This window comes from Tuber melanosporum, assembly GCF_000151645.1.
Source record: "Tuber melanosporum whole genome shotgun sequence assembly, scaffold_54, strain Mel28".
NCBI classification, from domain to species: domain Eukaryota; kingdom Fungi; phylum Ascomycota; class Pezizomycetes; order Pezizales; family Tuberaceae; genus Tuber; species Tuber melanosporum.
This window is the reverse complement of record NW_003299100.1, coordinates 105,653-126,174: the sequence shown is the minus strand read 5'-3', so window position 1 is coordinate 126,174 and position 20,522 is coordinate 105,653. Positions and strand designations below refer to the sequence as shown.

General features: G+C 44.9%; 2 protein-coding genes; one reads left to right on the top strand and one right to left on the bottom strand.

The window, feature by feature from the left end:
- Positions 1 to 4,313: 4,313 nt before the first annotated feature.
- Positions 4,314 to 6,612, bottom strand: GSTUM_00009218001 (uncharacterized protein; the record flags this gene model as incomplete). The annotated part of the gene is made up of 10 exons (XM_002840562.1): positions 4,314 to 4,559; positions 4,617 to 4,702; positions 4,749 to 5,006; positions 5,068 to 5,164; positions 5,229 to 5,448; positions 5,504 to 5,769; positions 5,844 to 5,920; positions 6,119 to 6,222; positions 6,294 to 6,369; positions 6,435 to 6,612. The coding sequence occupies 10 exons, from the start codon at positions 6,610 to 6,612 to the stop codon at positions 4,314 to 4,316; spliced, it is 1,608 nt and encodes a 535-aa protein (XP_002840608.1).
- A 5,489-nt stretch (positions 6,613 to 12,101) lies between these two features.
- On the top strand, positions 12,102 to 14,616 carry GSTUM_00009217001 (uncharacterized protein; the record flags this gene model as incomplete). XM_002840561.2 has 3 exons in its annotated part: positions 12,102 to 12,787; positions 12,866 to 13,068; positions 13,138 to 14,616. The coding sequence occupies exon 3, from the start codon at positions 14,200 to 14,202 to the stop codon at positions 14,614 to 14,616; it is 417 nt and encodes a 138-aa protein (XP_002840607.1). The 5' UTR covers positions 12,102 to 12,787; positions 12,866 to 13,068; positions 13,138 to 14,199.
- Positions 14,617 to 20,522: the final 5,906 nt, after the last annotated feature.

Sequence of the window (20,522 nt, the reverse complement as noted above, 5' to 3'; positions counted from 1 at the left end):
ACAATTGTATTTGGCCTGTTGGCTAATGGTGTAATGCTGTCGCTGTGTAAGAGTTTACATGTGACTAGGGCAATGGATATTATCCAGTAATTAGTACTCACATGTGTCAAGGAGGAAGCTTTTAATAGTTGTTCATGGTAGGCCAATAATTTGAGTAACAAGAGCAATATTCCAGAGGCAGTAGAAAATCTAATAATCATGTCTTTTTCAATATTGGTCATTGCTGTTCTGGATGTCTTTAGAGTTTGCTTTCATTTTTTTTAATATATATCTGGTTCTGTAATAATCCCTCCTCGGATAGTTAGTTCTTGGCGACAGAGAATGATACTTCTCTTCTTCTTCTGTTTCTTTTCTTAGTCTTACGATAGCCCTAGGCCTCTGCCTATATCACCAATAGTACAAGACCTTTGTCTTCTATCAAGAACACCTATTGTAAGCTTTCTCTAACTCTTCTTCATGTAGAGCTTTCCTCAGCGTAATTATAAATGTTGCAATAAAGATAAAGATCGTAAAGGAGTTTTATATGCGTTAGAGTAATAAGTAGGAAAAGTACTTAGAATTCAATCTAATTTTATTTAAACTCATACCGTCAACACTGGCATACAACAAGCCCCCACTGGCACAGGGATACCACTAACTGGTATATCACTAATCCTAAACTAACTAAGTCTAAGGCCCTGTACCTGCCATCCCCGAGTCATGCCCTCACGAGAACTAATTACAAGGCCATCAAGCAACCTAGTATCCATCCCGGTCTAAGTTTGTAGCCCCTCTGATATGAAGCCAACCAGCACTAAGTGTAGCTAAAGCCAAGCAAAAGACTAACCCGACCAGGTTCCTCGTTCAACAAACTTAAAATCACTACTACCCGGTCTAAAAAACCGTTCCGCGAAACCTCCACCATAGTAGAAAACTAACAAACAACCACACAAACTAAACCTACAGGCGACATAATGGCAGGGAGGAGGCAAACAACATTTCAACCTCTAGTATCCGCATATCAGGCCGTCGACCCTATAAATCCACTTTAACAGTTGCCTCCAAAGAGTGTACCTGTGAGGAGAACCTTTACCTGCTGCCTGTCCCCCAACCAAATCAATACAAACATAAAAAAAAAAAAAGATTCATAGAGGTAGTAACAGACCAAGAAAGGTCAGTGGGGCATATCTTCTACCCGTGGTACCATGCCTCCTCCTGCCAAACCCGTAGCCAAACCAAAGAAACCAAACAAGCCCTACAAGGTCCAGCGCGCAAGACCCAAACAAGTCCAACAAGGTTGTCGCAACCCACTATCCACACCGGTGGCCATTAACCTGTCGGTCTGGCAAGGAGCTTTGCAGCACTCAGCAGCTTCACTCAACAGCCCAAGCTGGGCTAGAAACACTTAATTAGACCTCGCCCAATCTGATACAGGCCTGACCAGTGCTCTCAGGTGCCTCTCCCCCCTAATCAGTACCCTCTAGGCCCCACATACCAGACACCATAGAGTCCATCCAGCCTCCCAGCTCCTCAGTAAGATCAACCATCCATTAGCCACGGGACAGCCCATACCTGGCCCCATCAGGCAGCCACTAGTCTTGACCACATTAATAAAGCCCCAACCCCCAGCACCTTGCAGCTGCAGGGGGCCCGCTAGCCACAGCTGGGAGCCATAAAGGAGGCAGCACCAACACCCAAAGGCACCGGTACTAGCCACACCATCCAACCTAGACGAACCGAAGTCCAAGTAAGCCAGAAAAGAGTAGGTAGAGCTAGCCACAGCCAGCCCCACAGGTCCGGCAATACAGACCGAATGAAGGGCAAGAGATACCCTCAACAGACGCGATATGGAGGGAAAGTGTGAGCGAACAGAAGCAGACAAAGAGCAGGTAGGCCCCACTTGCAATGGGTGAAGCCGCCAACCATAGTCCACAACCAAACCACCCAAACGCACAGACAATGCAAGTGTCTGGTAGCCAATCATCCCACACTACTCTAGGTAGTAATAAACACCACACTAAGGGGTAAGATTTTTCAGGGTCAAAGCCATTCCCACCGAGGTGAGGAGGAGACACCTGACTGAAGCACTGTAAATGCAGCAAGGACAAAACTTCCAAGGGAACAGTGATAAACAACATTGTAGGATTCAGACCGTAGAAATATAATGTAACAAGGAGGGGCTAGGTAGGCACTACCCTGCTACCTGAGGAATGATGCAGCCAGTACGATGAGTTAAACTTGGAAAGGTCATCAGTCTAACCCAAGGCCATTTTGTATTGCGAGAACTAAAGACTCCATTAAAACCCAACAACCATGAGCTGACCCAAAGAATGACATGGGTGATCCCCCGAAACACAATGTTCTAGCCCCCCCAATCGAATGTAAAATCTGCGAGTAGGCTATAGACAGAAAGTCGAACATATTTTACTGAAAGGAGCTCGTAAGCAACCATGATGAAGTGCTCAAAGTGCCAGCATTATGCGATAACCAGCAAGGAACGAAACGAGAAGCAAACTAGTAATCCGCTACACAACGCCTACTGACCTCAATACCAAGGACCCCAGGAACTACTGAGTAAACTCAGATATCTCTCCCAGAATACAAGGTATCATGGCCCACCTTGGGTGCGAAAGAAATACTCTGGGCAAAGCCATGGCAAGGACAAGGAAAAGTACTTAGAACAAAGCATGAAGAGCCTATCCTCCTTGGCCGTACCGGCCACCTTATATAGTACTCTTCCCACCCTAAGTCATGTGACCTAAAGTGGTCACATGCACGAAAGTAAATCCTAACAAACAAATCATGTGACCGAAGTGATCACATGTCCGAAACCCATGACCTCATAGTGAGGTCTTATGCGAAAACTCATAAACCAATCATAACGCAATAAACAAGTCATATGACTCAAAGTAGTCATATGCACAAAACCCATGACCTCATAATGAGGTCATGTGCAAAACATCAATCATATGCGCAAGGCATACCGCAAGGCATACTCACCAGTCGCATGTCCCATGACTCATAATCAAGTCATGTAGGAAACATAACAAATCATAATATAATAAGTCATACGACCCAAATGAGTCATATGTGTGAAACAATAACATACCGATGACTCATAATTATAAGTCATGTGAAAACCTTTTTCTATGCCAAGCCACATTCGTGACTGGTTTAGTTAATCATTAAAAATTCAGTATTATTAAAATGAAGGACTTGGAGGTAGTACAGGGTCATGGTTATGGTAGTATTGTGGTGTAAATAGAGGACAGGTACAGTTGGTATGGTCGCCATCAGCTTGGCCAGGATAGTATTTGGTGAGGTGGCATTTAGTGAGGTTGCTTAGTAGCATCACGAACACTTCTGACAAGGCACTGTATATAGAGATAGAATGGTATCTACTATTGGCCTCTGTAGCAGGCTCTCAGTTTCTGATCCATGCAGTATAGTTCTATTTTATGTTCAATTTTCATCCGCCTGGCAGGCTGAATATTATTCCTGCAAAGTTGGACAAGGTTTATATCAACTCAATTGCACTGAAGTCAGTGTAGTTCAATAGCTTATTCATTAGAATTTAGTAGAATAGCATTTATAAATTCTTTCGGCATTGGGGGATCCAAGCCTAAATCCAATAGGCTTTCCACTAGTGCTAGAATAGCCTCTTTGTTTGGTCAACTTAAGTGCATATACTTCTATGCCAAGTAGAGTATCTAATGGAGACCAACTGCGCATTTATTGGAATATTTTTTAAAGACCTCAGAAACATTATTGCTTGTTACCTTACTCTCTGAGCCATAGCGTGTTCCTATGGATGATATAGATGGGCCGACTGCACCCGGGTTGGTTGGGAGAAGTGTTGCATGATTATCTCACTGGTGCCCTGGGGTCTATCTGTCACCTTATCCTCCACTGGCGGGAATCCTAGTAGGTTGTCTTTGCTTTGGGAAATGGTGAGCGGCCAACACATTGTTCTTCTTTACCGAAGTGAGGAGTTCATCCCGGTACTGCCTTTTGGCCTTGTCAGAAGCCCCCTTGTATCATTTCTTCACTTTGTCCCTCCGCTTAACCCCACTCCCGTCATCTCCCACATCCCGTGGTCCGGAAGGATAGAGCGTTCATAGGGTATTATAAGTCTTGCTCGGGTGTGATAATATTTTCATAGATTTATTTATGGTAACATTCGCGCACTCGGATCTCATTGGGTGTCGTGAGTGCACAAATTTATTTGATGATATTATAAAATAGTCCCATTAATACACCGCAGAAAAACACTCTTAAGAAACCCGATCAGGAAAGGAGGCAGCAAGACCTGAATGGAGGAAGAAACGTAGGGCTTAGTAAGCGTACCGGAATTCTAAATTTCTGCAGGAAAAATTGTCAGCTTTGTGCTCCATGATTTTGGCAGGTGGGATGGGGGGAGCGCACTCCATATCCGTCAAATCCATAAATTCCTGATCCACCTTGTGCCGGTACCTATCGCCCAACTCACGCATCTTCTTGTCACGGGCGGCGTTGCTGCTGGTGTAGTGGAAGCGAAGGGCAATTAGGATAGCACCCGAGATGCACCAAGCAATCAAGCTCTACAGGCCGGTTAGCGGTATTCTCACTGGCCGTCTCCAAAAAAAGGGTATGCTCACGATCGTCTTAGCCTTAACATACATTGGCCCATCCTTAAGATCGACTGTGTGAGGCCCGATCAAATTTCCGGCGCAATATGCAATGACTGAGGAGTCAGTTAAGCCAAGGTTCCAAAATCGAGAGGTACTCACAGACGATAGCACTGACGGTGGTCTTTTTAGTGTATCCAGCAACATTACTGGAAATGCAACTGACGAGCAAAATGAAGGCTGCGGGGGCAGCGCTGATAATGTAATAAGCAGCTAGGTTTCCCTTCAAGTTGCTCCTTGGGAGAGCGACGGCTAACGCGAACCCAATAAGGGAGATGAACATTGCAACTGTGGCGAAAGCCATGCGATTTTGGTACTTGTTGGCCAGCCATCCGAAAATAAGACAAGAAACAACCTGAACTTTAGAAGGAGAGGTAAGCTTTAGGGTTCGATTTTGGGGGGGTATTATTTGGGTTTGTACCCGCGCCACTGGGTGCGCCATAGAGAAGTGACTTTTCGGCGCTCAATCCAAACCCCTTCAGGATAAGGTTCTTGAAATTAGTCAAGAAACCGTTAGGCTTTTATTGTGTTAGCAGCCGATTTGTGTAAAATTCTTTCTTGGCAGAGCCAGCGAAAACTCACAATTGTAGAGGTGATGACCCAGATAGCAATGTAGTAAGTTTGCGGGTCCCTAAATGCCTCGAAAAACTGCTGCTTCTTAAACTTCTTGCTTCCCACACCCTGGTTATTTCCTCTCAATCTCTCGATCGCCATGACTCTCTCCTCTCTATTTAGGAACCAAGCGCTAGCCGGAGAATCCGGAACAAGGAACAAGAAGAGAATTCCTGAAATAACAGTAAGACTATGGAGCTGTCTTAGCAAATGGTCCAGAACTCGTGCCAAGAATATCAACATACCCCCCAGTTGAGAGGAACAGCAATTGCCATCCTCCCAGAGCTGTGTACCCATGTTTCTCAATGCCCAGAACCATGGCATACGAACAGACGGAACCAACTATTTGAGCAACCCCGTTCCCGCAGAACCAGATACTTGTGCGGAATGCTTGCTCTCGAACACGCCACCAATGAGACATAAAAAGAAGGAAGGCAGGTGAGATGGATGCCTCGAATATACCGAGTAAAAATCTTACTGTTGTAAGCCCGGCAAAGTTTGAGCAGGCAGCCTTTTGTTGCTCCTCCGTCAGCCACCCGCCTTGTCGTATTACCCCCGAGGAAGTGGAGAGCGGGGAGAGCTCACATGTAACATAAGAACACCACCCCAGACGACAATGTTGAAGGCAGTAAATTTGGCCAATGGAAGTTTTTGCATGAGATCTAGTTTCAGGGATGTCAGAGAAGGCTCAAAGTGATATTTGGTGATGTGGCGTACAATTGGCGGGGTACTCCTACATGAATGGAAGTTAGTATGGCACTACTCACCACCATTCGGGGTAATGCTTAAACTGATGGAGGATATCACTTGCCCAGAACAAATAACCAAAATAGAAAACACTCCCTAGCTCCAGTTAGAACGTCGCCAATTGACCTCGAAAATAGCTGTGAAAAGTGGGAAAAGAATACCGAGCCAATTGAAGTTGTCACCCTTCAGGTTCGTGTCCTGTATGATGTCCATCACTCTGCGCTTCTGTTAGAAATCACCCGGTTTACTTCAACTGCCTGCAGACATTTCCGAATTCGTAAGACCTACGCAGCATAGGAGATGGTTGTTTTGTCCAAGAATTGCAATCCATAGAGCAAAGAAAAGATCGGAATCAGATGTAAATCTATTTTGTGGCCCCATATTAGTTAAACATCTATGTGCACCAAGCCACAAACACTTCAAACATACCAATTTTCCAAAGTAGTTTCCGTTCCTTCTCCGGGGTGAGAGTAACCGCCTCAGATCCATCTAGAGCTTTCAGAGCGTCGTCATGGCCGGACGAGGATAGACGAATATCAGATCCAAATCTGTTGCTCTCAGAAATAGATCTCACTGAGTCGGGTATTGAGATCTCTTTGCCAGCCATATTGCGCAGATTGCCTCTCACACCCTGTGATTGACCCTTTTCTCTTCTTTCGGGCGACCTCTGTAACCAAAACGAGAAGGAGCACGAACACCAGCTCACGCAAGAACAAGGAATAGGACAAGGACAAAAAACGCAGGAGCAATTTGTTGGGGAAAGGGAAGTGAGGAGGATAGTTCCCGTTCAGGACGTTGTCGGATGGGAGTAGAATAAAAGCCTCGTGGCTCCCTGGCAGATGCAGATTTTTATACGGAGTTGAAGTAGGCTGGGGGGGGGGGTTGTAAAGGGGATCGTGGGGTGGGAGAGGTCCTTTTCTCTTTCTGGGAGTCTCAACAACGGAAGAAAGGTTTAACAGACGAATCCTTGATGCGCGCTTCTGCTGTATTTCGGCGATATTGCGAGCGAGCTCAAGAGTAACATGGTTAACCCTCATATATAAGGGTGTATTATTCATTCATTGAAGGAGATGGAGTGCTAGTATGTTGTTACAAACGTATTCCCAAACAAAATCATTCCATTTCAAACTAGTCGTGTTTGCGATCCTTGATAAGCAAATGACATATTAATTTACTAGCGCCCTGCTGCGTGGTTTCTCCTAACTCCACCCCCGTACTCGTACAGTACTGGTGCAGAGCTCAATTACCAGACTAGTATTAGGTTGCCTCCTTGTTCCCATTCCATTGATTCATATTCTCTTTTTGGTCTAGCAACCCACTCAATAAATCCACCAAGCCTCGGGACTGTTGCTTTACTGAGGTTAGCTTCCAAAAGATCCCCATCAGGTTGTGGCACAGACACTAGTCGTTGGTGCAGGTAGAAGGGACTTCATGCCGGCATTTGTTACACCGCTTGCGATACTAAGAGCACTAGTATAGTACTTGTACAAGTATATACTGTATGCTCGACCTATTAGCGAGATTCTGCTCTATCGTTCACATTATGTTGCTAGAAGATAGAAGGATAGCCGTGCAGCGATGACGAGGCATGATTGACGGTTAAACGACCGAGAATGGCTAGCCCCTCAAAAGTAAATCTCAAACCTTCATAGGGTATGCTAGGCCAACGAGTTGATTTTCTGTCGTCCTAATCCTCGCATGGGTTTGCCTTACTATAGCCCCCTAACTTTAATTTGCCTAATGTTCTAATTAGGTAAAATCCTTTAGAGGAGCTCGAAAGGAGTATACACCGATGTTTCCCCTGGAATAGGATATCCAGAGATAGTGTGTACAATAGAGTAGAATCTAGTTAATGGGAGAGGACTGTTCTACATGACCGTAGTATTCTAAGGCCGCTTCGCTAAGGCGGCACAGTACTGTGTACAGTGCAGTTCACGCTTATAGTTTCGATCAGGTTTGTTATCCCGATGACAATGGATGAAAAAAAATAAAGAGTGGCTCAACAGCACAATACCGGTACCGTGAAAGTGTGACATCCTATCGCCTACCCACCCCATCCTTGATTCCGTTGTCTCGGCCATAGGTGCCCCTCCATAAAGAGTTATTATAGTATTACTATATTAATGTTCAAGTATGGTTTATTTCAACTGGCAAGTCAGAATAAAACCTTTTGCCAATCAAGATTAGAGCTTATACCTGGATGATCCGCTATCGAGATGGACTGTTACCGGAATAACAATTTGTAACAGATATTTTTTCCTTCCAGTAGAGTGATTAGTGTAAAAATATTTAAACACAAGCCTTGGAATTCCTTTAAGGTAGGCCAAAGTTGCTTGCTTTATGAGTAATAGGTAAGAAGTATCCAAATGCATATACTAGGACTACTATTGTTTTTGTAATTAATTTTGTTACTTAACAAAAAAACCATGTTATTAGTTTTTACATATATTATTAAGGTATCTGTTAATGGTAGTATGATTTCTGTTTTACAAGCTTAAATAACAGTTGAACTAGAGGTACTTTTCTGTATTACTGGAGAGCTACATAGGATTATTCAGATTTTTTATAAGAAGATATAAATCAAATAGTGCCAGTGAATTATGAAAAAGTAGTTTTGGAAAAGACTGAACTAAGTTTAATTTTTTGAACACTTGATAAAGAGTTCATATTAGTATCCTTACTACTAGTATGAAGATGGTAGAATATTGGTATTCATAAAATTTAATGAAAGTAGTAGCCTCTATTATCTAATCATCTAAGTTTACTTGAAATAAGTAAATTAGTAAACTAGATAATGGACTGGTTAAAGAGAGTTGAGCAGAGGTGGGGATAGAAAGTCTTACGAGATTAACAATTAGAAATACTGATCAGAATTGAAGAGAAAGTGTTCTATATTGAAATTTAGTAATACCAGTAATAATTCACCCTTTTCTTTAAACCAGGACATTTGCAATATGACTATAAGAGTAAAATTCTTTCATATTGTTACTAATTTAGTAGTAAACTAGTATGTATATCTATAAAATTCTATATCAATATATATGATGTATTATAGTTACAAGTACTGATAATTATATTCTGTTTTCTTCAATCAAGTTCTGGAAAGTTCTATAAATATTAAGATACAGTTAGATAATATCATAGTTTTTCTAATAAGAAACTTCAGTGGTTAGAATTAATAGATACTAAATATAGTCAACCTTTTTAAGACCAACTCTTTCAAAGTCAGATTGATTTATTAAGTTTCTTAATTACCTCTAGTAATATTGCATTATAACAGGAATACAGGTAGATTCTAACTTCAAGATTCTTATCCTCTGTTTTATTCTATACTTTTTTTTATTTTTTTTTTATTTTTATAATCTTGTATTCATTGTTTAGGTACAAGAACTTGCATACAGCGGTAGCTATGGCGTAAACAAAACCTTAATCCCAAACAAACAAAACAAAAGAAACCAAACCAATGCCTCCAAAAAACGCAAACAACCTATATCGCAAAGTGCATAATAGCTTACTATAAAGGGAAACATTCAAACTAAGCTTAAAGCGAAATCCTACAAACAAGGAAACCAAACAAGTGTGCCACCTACTCTGGCCTAGGTCAAAGAGGAGGAGCTGAGGGAGGTAGTTGTACTCCAGACAGGGCGGGCCCCAGAGGGGGGATCTCTGAATGCAGGCATGTCCGGGGGGAATCCGGTTGAGGTGGCGGAGATGTACGCGGAAAGGCTATGAAGCAGTGCCGGAGAAGACCAGAGGGGCTCCCCCTCGTTCAGGCACTCAACCCCCGGGAGGTGGGCGTTTCTGGCTCTGGCGCAGGAGGGGCAGCTGAGAATGGCATGGTGGAAGGACTCGGGTTCCTCCTCGTAGTAGGGGCAGGTGTCTGGGGCGTCTGGGTCCCTCCAGGAGCAGTGGCCGGCCAGGTAGTTTTTTCCTGACCTCATCTGGTGGATGCGCCCTGCCACGAATTTCCCCAGCCCCATGAAGGGGTGGGGTGACAGTGTGGGCAAGTAAATGTAACGGGGTGGTGGTGGGTACTGTTTGGACCAGACATTTAGGAGGAACTGCCGGCAACCCCTCTTAAGGGCCGCAAAGGGGGGGTCTTCAGGTGCCTGTGAGGGCAAGGATGAAGGGAGGAGGGCAGGTGATGCTGGTGGGACTCGGGAGAGATGTCCAACAAGTTTTACCACTCTGTGGGCTATTGCATCAAGCAGGAGATGCCTCCTTACAGGAGGGGATGGTTCGGGGGTTTTCCAGCTCAGAGGTCTGTAACCCGGAGTAAGCCCTACCGTTAAGGCTCGGTGGTCTTCCGGGGAGCAGTAAGAGGATGTTGTAGGGAAGGAAGAGTGCAGCCGTGCAGTAGCTGGGTTTCTTTCTGGGGGGAGGCATACCATCCTCAGCGCCACCAGTCGTTGGCGGTGTTCGATGAGGCACTGGACCGGGGAAAGGGCCAATTCGCATGGGAGGATCCCGGTGGGGGTCTTGGAGAAACAGTTGGTGACCCATCACTGGACTTGTCTCCAAAAGACAGCAAGACAGTCTGTCATGGTAGATGAGGGTGAGAACAGGTCTGCACTAAAGAGGAGTATGGGTGCGAGGAGGGATGATGCTAGCCTGTGGCAGAGGAAGGGGGCGAGCCCCTTACCGGGACCCGATTGTTTTATTCTATACCAGTAGTGCTCTATTTATACATTCAAGTATGTAATTACTAATATGGTTACTGTCTTTATAAAAACAGTATTACTACTAATTTGAGTAAAACTACTACTTTTATTTAGAGCTTTAAGTTGTAGTATCCCCAGTTCTTAAGAACTTTTAACTTAATTAAATAATCTAAACATATACTAGTATGCTATAATAAGTATACAATAATGACCCCCTAATATAGTTTTATAGTTTAAACCTATTACCAGATTAGAGACTTAGGAAGCTGACAGATAGAAATTATCAGATATTTTTTGATGTATTACTTTAAGGAATTTAAATTGAATATCTGGGTACCTACTATTACAATATATTAAAGCACAACACCTAGACATCTTTAGTAGAGTAAAGTTACACTACTGGATAGGATGATTAAAGTAGGTAATAGGAAGTGTAAACATGAAATACTCAGTGCTGCACAGAGTTGGAATTATCTTACTTCTGTTATAGATGGTTTAATGAGCAATGATGAGGTTATCCTATCCTATTATATCAGACAAATTGTGTTACCCATTGTAGTGACCACACTATGTTAACTATGATTGATACCTCTTTTTTTGGGCATGAGTGACTGGTTGTTTGATTTTTAAACTATACAGCTTTCTTTGCTTTATGGGATTTCGCTCTGATTTCAGACCAAAAGATATATGATATGCAGGTCAAATGCGCTATGGTCTCGGCGCATATGCGTGCCCAGGCGTGTTCACACACGTCACCCTAATTCGAGTAAATGCACCTCTATACTCGTAGTGTCGAAGCGTTTTTAAAAAGGACTGCTATTGCATACCACCAAGATCCCAGCAGAATGGCCAATTTTTGGTGGTATGCAATAGCAGTCTTTTCTAAAAACGCTTCGACATTACGAGTACATCCCCTTGCATCTCCATTCGAGGCCCGTTCCTTTTCGCAAACGTCGCAATATTACGAATGTGCCGGAAACGTATTGTCGGCCAAACGGCAGTCAGCCTGGGTTATTCCAGGTTATTTTCCCAGGCGGGGATTTCCGAAGTTAACACACCCGTATCGCCTACAGGATGTGGGGCGGCACAGTTCACCCGGGACCGCAGGCGGCTCTCAGTAACCGGGGCGGCTCCGAGGCCATATTATACTCGAGTAGAGAGGGTGAGAAATTTTTTAAAAGAAACTTGAATTGTGTGGATGGGATGGAATACGAAAACGAAGGATGGTGTTCTGTACAATGTTTTACTGTGCGGTACCCTACGGTGCACCAATATCTGCAATCGTCCTGGGAGCAAAGATTCATGGAGGAAGGGGAAAACACTCTATCCATCGATATCTCTGTTTTCCCCTTCCCTCACTCACCTCCCACATGCACACTCTGAATTTATATATTACCTGGCCCATAATACTCTCGGACCGTTGGGCGGATGGGAGAGAAGGCAAGGCTGGCATGCAGAGCACAACTAAACCATCCTAGGCTGCTATCATAGATATGCCCCAATTGCCAATACCTGGGTAAGGAAAAAAGAAAAGAAGTGAGGCTTGGATAAACCCCATACTTAAGTGAGGTACCTGCAGAAAACCCATCACCTTTTTCCTGTTTCCTTTTGGCATTTGATTGATATATCCTCCTTCACTCCTCTCTTCCTTCCCTTTCCCTGCATACCTTAAACTCTAAAACAAGGCCGAGCTTGTCACCTGAGATTAATCGGCGTTGTGTCACTGTTGGAGAGTTATCATTTTGTCAAAATCATACAGCACCGTTAGGAAAATTGTGGAGGAGATTTTTTGAAGGAAGAAAGGAAGAAAGTGGGGCAGAGATCGAAAGAGATATTGCAAAGATGGTGGTCACTCCAGAGGGAATGATAGGAATCCTTTGGTCCTTCGTTGTTTTCGATGCTATATTTCTGGCCATTCGACTGTACCTGGTTATCACTCGACCTCGTCTGACTCTCGCAGCTTTCGCCAGCGAAGCTTGCGTTTTCACGGCCTTCTTACTGATCTTATTAGAGACGTCGTCGACAACAGTGTACCAGGCAATGCGAATCAAGTATCGCGATGACCCCACGATACCAAAATCGCTGGGTATGCCTAGAGAAACGCTGACTCTAATATTCAAGGTACATCCCTTTTTTTTGTTTTACACATGTTATTGTCCTTTTTGGTTTATGCAAGTGCTAAACAAATCTTCTCACCAGTTCCAACTAGCGGAGGTCGAGATGTACATTACTGGAGTATGGCTCGTGAAGGGCTCTTTCTTAGCGTTGTACTTTGACATATTCCGTTCTCTACCGCCTCGAATTAAGGGCATGCTTCAATTCACGACGTTTTACACTATCTTGAGTTGGTTCGCAAATTTCTTGCTACCCCTGGTGTATTGTCGCCCGCTCAGGCTTGTATGGTAAGTGCAATTCCATAATTTTCACCACCACTGCAAGTAAAAGCACTAGGATTAATTTTCTATCCGAAGGTCAATTGAGAACCATTGTACTTCCTTCCGTTCAACATTCGGAACAACATTTCCAATGGTGACAAATGTGACTACTGATTTACTGAGTACGTTCCCACCATCGAAATGCGATACCCGAAACATACTGACATGAGAAAAAAAAACCCAATTGAAGTCATGGTAATCCCAATCTTGGTACTGAGGACATTGAACCTCCGAAAATCCGAAATGGTCGCAATCGCCTTCTTACTATCGCTCGGCTGTCTCACCATAATCGCGGCACTACTCAGATACGCCTATGTCACCAAGCGCAACGCCTTGGGTAAGAGCGGTAGCCCAAACTTGGTAACGTAATACAAACCCCTCCCGGTCCACTCCATCCTCTGTCCCACCTGCCCCACTCCGCTTAGGTCCTGTCATCTGCCCCTCACCCGAATTCAAGGAAAAAGCGATATTAACCCACCACCTCCACTAACAGCCAAGCCCAAATCTGGTCTTACGCCGAATGTTGTATCGCCGTGTTCGCCGCATGCTTGCCCGCCGGGCGCGTCCTCCTCGCCCGTTGCAAGCTTCGAAACGCATCGGGCGGCAGTTCCAGTCGCGGACACAGCAGCTTCTCTGTAAAGATGGGCAAGAAACAGGTTTGTTTGCCGGAACGCAGGAGCGCGGGTGAGCATGGACTTGTCGTTTTCAAGGCTACGAGTTTTGGCGTTGATAGTACAGCTGAGTTGACGGGAGGGCAGGTGAGTTCTGAGGGCAGATCTTCGCGGGGGAGCCATGTATCCCCGCCGGACAGGTTGGCGAACCTGAGGCCGGTTTAGTTAGCGGTTGGGCCTTGTGCCTCCTTTGTTTTTTTCTTCCGTTTTTTTTGGAGGGGGGGATAGTTTGGGCCTATCGGACTTTCTGTTTTTGTCTTGCCACGCTGGGTAGATGGGTGCGGGTCCCGGTATTAGGGACGAGATGTGACCCTCGGCCAGAGGAAAGGATAGTGATGGATAGAGTGGAGAAGCGCTATCGGGAGGTCATGGTCTAAAAGCAGGGGGAACCCGAGAGGTTATTCACGATGGTAATGGTGGTAATGTTATGAAGAATTCATCAAGCTCGGGAGCTCTTGTTTTCTCCAAAAGACCCAAATCCCACACCACACCACAGAACTCGCCAAGGGAAAGCCATAGAATAGAAAGGCTGGATAAGATGGAAGGGTGCTCTCAGAGAAAATCAAAATCAAAAGCTTATCATAATAACAACGAAATTTATGAGACTAAGCCTCGCATGCCTGCCTGGCAAAAACCAGGTTCATTTTTTCTTGCCCTCCTTAGCTCGTCAATCTCACTTTCTTTCCTTCAGGATCGCGCAACGTTTCCCTTTTCCATTTTTGTATTTAGAGTATGGATACTGTCTAATCTAGACCGCATGACATTGCATGACATTGCATACTCTCCTATAGACGCGATATTACTCGCACATTTTCTGGATGGAGTCCGGAGGTGTGGTATTTGATGGGGGTCCCGTTTCCCGTAGGGGGGTGATATATTTTACTGTGCCCAGTCAGTCGGTTGAGACTCGATTACCGGTATGCCATTGCATAGCACACAGTGCTGTACAGTACTCGTACAACTGAACCCCTCCCGAGCACTAAACAGTACAGTACAGAACCCATATCGTTGAGAGAGGACAAACCCAAAAGTAGCAGTCGGATTAGATTATCCACGGCATGGAAATCTCGCGATTAACATAAGGCTTCGTTCTAAACTACTCTCGCCGGAAACCACCTGCTGCCGTTCCGGTAAGGAGGAAAAATCAGACAAAAGAGAAGCCCTTCAAAAATCAATGCGATATGCCGTACGGGGGGCAGGTTCACGGCACTTAGTTTCTCCCGACAATATAGCTAAAGCGGTGGAAAACATAACCTATTTCCCCCCATCCGCTGCTTGCGCCGGTCCATCCTGTTCAATATGGCCAGAAAGTATTGTCGGAGTTAAAGTAAATTCTCCGCAATACACGTACTGTACTTGTACTACAAATGCTATGGCTCCGCAACATATTTGATCGTTATCATGCAAGTACGAGTACAGTATAGAACCTTACACCAAAAACGACGCCCTCCGTTGGTTTATAACGCGATCGGAGGTTATTATTAAATTATAACCATTTTTGGCTCAATGAAACACTACCGTTGTAAGAAGCGTGCCGACATTCGGGAAAAAATAATCGTTTCTGGAGAGTGCGTACTCGTATAATATTATGGACCCTCAAGATTGGGTATTATTGGGTCTTAATATAAGTTCCAGGAACAGTAAGACTAAATTTCCGGGCCATCCTACACAAGTGATTCCATATCGGGAGATTCCCGGGCCCATGAACAGTACAGGTAGCAAAATATTGGCTCCCAGATTCTCGGTTGCTTGGGTGTATAACTTGGTGGGAATCCATGAGGGGTTGATATAGTGGACTCGAATTGCTAATGGTCATTGACTATATCGGTGTGGTTTTGCCGGTTTCGACCAGGCAAAGTACTTACCCCTATTACTTTTTACGATGCCCGACCAACAATGAGATGTTCAAGAATTATACAATAGCCAATAAGCGACAATGCCACATAATCTGGGAAGAATCAGGATACACTAGTAAGGGGAAGGGAGGTACGGCGAGTGCTATCCAGCCCAAGGGAAACCGAGCTGTCCAAAGAGATTAAACTCCGAGTTTCTGTGGCGGTGATGTGAAATACTATTACCTCTTGAGATAATTCCTCTTCAAGTCACTCCTCCTGACCCTCGCTAGTGTATTCTGGTGCTTCATGGATTATTGGGGTAACGTGGTCAAGTGATATGTGGTTGTGAGGGTCTATAGTACCAACGGTTTCAGATGTAAAGTACTTCACTTGCATGATGCTGTGGAAGTACCGCGGATGACATGGGGTTTTTTTTTTGGGGAGGGAGATATTGTTGATGGCAAATACGGGGGGCGATGGTTGTTCCGGTAGTATCCTTGGGCAGAATTATAGCTTGCCGTAGTGTAAGAACTCTAATGGAAGATAAATACGAAGGTACAGCCCCTAAGTTTTGAATATTCTGCTAGCAGGGGTGTTATGCGGGCAGGGATTATAGTGGTAAACTGTAAGTAGAAGGAGGGTGGGTTGAAGTCTTGGAATGGGGGATGAAAGGTTTTTCACGAGAGTAATTTTTTTCGTATGATACTTCACAATTAATTATCAACCAATATGCCGCACTTGACCCGGGACCAAAGACATGACTGCCAGCTCCTACGCTCAATAGGCTGGAGGTATAAGCAAATTCAGGAAAAAACAGGCTTTTCCCAACACCAGATTCAGTATGCATGCACATCGCCAGCAACACCAACCAAGAAACCAGGTCGCCCTCCTACTCTTACCCAAGCACAGATTGAAGACCTTATCGGATATGTGTGTATGTCAGCCAGGAATAGACGGCTTTCTTTTCAACAATTGGCTGAGGAGTTGGATTTGGGGGTAGGAATGAAAGCAATACGGGCAGCACTCATTAAGGAGGGGTTTCACCGATGGCTGGCAATGAGAAAACCACCAATCTCTGAACGAAACCGTGTAATAAGACTCAACTGGGCTCAGGAGCATCTTCACTGGACACAGGCAGAGTGGAATTCCATACTGTGGACCGACGAAATATGGATTACGGGTGGAAGGCATACACGCACTTAGGTTATATGGAGAGCAGGAGAAGAGTGGGACCCTACTTGTATTGTTGAAAGACATCAGAGAAAGAAAGGATGGATGTTCTGGGGATGTTTTCATGGTAGCACGCAAGGTCCCGGAATATTTTGGGAAAAGGATTAGGGTCCAATCAATTCAGAAACCTACTGCGCACATACAGTACCTGTTATTCATGGGTACATTGAGCTCTGTCATCAAGATGGGATAGATTTGAGACTCATGCAGGATGGGGCACCAGGACATTCAGCAGGCAATACCTCTCTGGAGTTAAGAGAGAGAGGAATCGAGGTTATTTTCTGGCCGGCATTCTCACCTGACTTAAACCCTATCGAAAAAGTATGGCATACCATGAAGAATTATCTCCAAGATAACTATCCAGAGACTATGTCGTATGACAGATTGAGAGTAGCTGTCAAGACCGCATGGAATAATGTAGGAGAGCACGAGTTCCTAGAGCTTATTGAAAGTATGCCTGCTAGATGTCAGGCCGTTATTGATGCCAACGGCCTTTTCACCAAGTATTAAACACTCCCGGGGTTTCCTTCATCCCTTTCCCAACACAGCTATGGCCAAACACCACTCTCATCTTGAGGACACAGAGTGAGAGATCACAGTAGCTATAGAGTAGGAAAGATGAAGAGCCGGGAGAGCAGGGGACTGGAGAGGAGTGGGAGCTTTGGACTGAGAAGGGTTGGGAGCTGTGGGCCAGGGAGGATTGGGAGCTGTGGGTCGGAAAGGATGGGAGCAAGGAGAGCTGGAGAGTCGTAGATAAGGGAAGCTGGAAAGCTGTGCACTGTGGAAGCTGGCAACTGGGGACGATGGAGACTGGGGAAGCTAGGAACCGCGGAAGCTATGGACTGGAGAAGCTGTGGACCGGGGAAGCCGGAGACTGGGGAAGCTAAAGACCAGGGAAGCTGGTAACCGAGGAACATGGGGAAGCTGGCAACCGGGAAAGGTGGAGAAGCTGGTGACCGGGGGAGATGTGGATGGGGGAAGCTGGAGACCGGGGGAGATGTGGATGGGGGAAGCTAGAGACCGGGGAATATGGGTAAGCTGGAGACCGGGAGAGATGGAGACTGGGGAAGCTGGTGAGTGGGGGAGATGGGAGAACGATAGTTAGAGGCTATCCAATGCTGAAGTTTGTCTTTCCTTTATTAGTTATCATATTTCTAAAAGCATAGGGGGACGTACCTGGGAGGACCCTGTATACACAGAAGTACTGTGGAAGGACAGGAGGATGTGGTTGTTGTTTTTTATATATATCCTGCCATTACCATTTTTTAGTTAGATGGTCATCCTTGAGGTTGTTTATGAGACGAAGAGTTTTCATGTTCTGGGCATTTCTCACTTACCTTACTTCTAGTTTGTGGGTGATTTATGGCTGTAGGAGACTGGAAGACTAAAGGATCGGAGGACCAGGGGGCATAGTCAGCAGAGGAGTTGGAAATATTTGATCCATTAAAGCGGTTGTAAACTTGGATATCTGAAGGGAGTAGAAGAGAGTGTCAGTATCAGGCAATAGGATTGCCGCAGATCATGAAAATCGCGTTGTGTTCCACACTACTGTAGTCCTAAGCGACCTTTCCCCATTCATCACCTTAATCCCTGCTAGTGGAATACCCCCTGCTAGCAAAATATTCAAAACTTAGGCGCTGTACCTTCGTATAATAGGACTTTGGAATCCACCTTCTAGGCCACAAGCAGGGGGGTGGATCACCGCAAACTCAGCCACCATTTTAGACGAAACAAGAGGGACACAGTAGACGAGGCGTTCATGTTACAATATCCTGGCTCATCTGTCTTCGATTAGAGTTCTGACGGCATTTGCCCCCGATGGAACAAACGGTGTCGTGAGTGGGGGGGTGCGGTAGGGTATTCCACATGGCACAGTACCGGTATTGGTACTCGAGAAGTACCCACTGAGACAGTAGTGCTGTAGCACTCGTGCTAGTGCTCGTGCCATACTGCTCGTAAAACTTGTACCTACTCGTACTCGTCCAATGCACTGTTACTACGTTACACGGGGTATAGCATTATTATAAAGCGAGGTTTGACCGTCGCTAATACATTTGGATAAAGTAATGGCTGGTCTAAACATCCAATTCAGCCAAAATAGGCATAATTTTAGCCATAAATGGTTAGGTGAGAGCGTTTTGTTGCCATTTTTAAATCAGATTAAAATAAAATCCTTATATTGACGAGCGAATCCAACCGGGGGCCATTTCACCGTATTTGGAGGATGGTACTCGGGGTGGGGGTGAAGTATTGGGACAAGCAGGGGGGCTTGATGTCTCTGTGAATTACTTGAAGTGGGATTGAAGATACTAATTTGAGTAATTTGCACAGACATAGAACCCCCCTGCTCGTCCCAATACTTTCCCCCTACCCCTAGTATCTCTCTCTTACAGCACCGTAAATTTACAGCCTACGGTAAAATCTCCAAGATCCACCATCTCCGTTGGCCCAGGATAATTTTAGTTTGACAAGTTAAGGAAATTGCAAATCCCAGTAAATGAGATCCAACACCTGCTGAGAGTTGATCCTATATTGTCGGGAAAATGCTGATTCGGTATATGATAGGATAATCTATTTCAATTAGCTAACTCTTTTTAAGAAGACTTGACTCAGGATCCGGAGATTAGAAGCTGACGGAGATAGTCGATTTCAAGGGACTTTTGTACCCATTCACACTACTCGAGCACAGCACACCATCTCGAAGTCCAAAAAAATAAATACTCGTAACAAGGTCGGAAGATGTCCCTCCCTCAATTCGGTAGCTGGGCGCCTTCGACCAAACCACCTTCTACTCCTCCCGTACTTGTATAATACCCCATCCATGATATGGTAGAGGTGTCTCGCGCCTGCAGTTTGAGCAACTTTTTTGGCGGGAACTCCTAAGATGAAAGCGATCAACCCCAGAGCCCTTACCTAAAACAAGGTGTTTGAGTATATAATGGTGGTTATTGACTCCTTTGGTTTATTACAGGCTCCCACTGGCTGTTGGGTAAGTAATATCGCCTTACGAAGAGTCTTAAAGCCACCTCCCTTCTAGTGAGTCAAAAATGCTCAACCAAAAGTGTGGTTCACAGCGGGGCCAAAGGCACAAAGTGCCTATGATACTAAATGCACGAAGCGACCGGTGATAGCCTATAAGTACCGTCAGACCCCAGAACCCTCCCCCGATGCGTATAGTAATCTAGCGTCATACAGGGACCACTCTGCCTGCAGTAGAAGAAAAATCAGAAAAGTGGGGTAGAAACACGGAAACCGATTAGCTTGAACCATCCAACGCTCTAACCGGGACTCCAGAATCCCCTGTCTTTTCTTCCTATTATTATTTTTTATCGCAGGTTGTTCGGTACTCGTACTCGTGGCAATTTACTTGAATATATTAGCTAAAGGTTTCCAATGGAACAACCAACCCCATTCCAAGTTGGCAGTGACACCTTCCTGAAATATTCTCGTCCAGGCGTTCTGCCGTGTAAACTCTGGGTAGAGGTGGTGGGTGCTCAAACCGCCGCCTTGGTAGTAAATTATTGCCATTTTCATCAGGTATGATAATATTATAGTATTCCGTAAATTTATCATTTCGCAGAGGTTGGGTTTGAGATTGGTTTGAGGTGGACTCTCAAATAGCCACACCCTATGCAAACGCCGAGAGACAATCGTTAGCGCATATCCGACTTTTACGAAATGATAC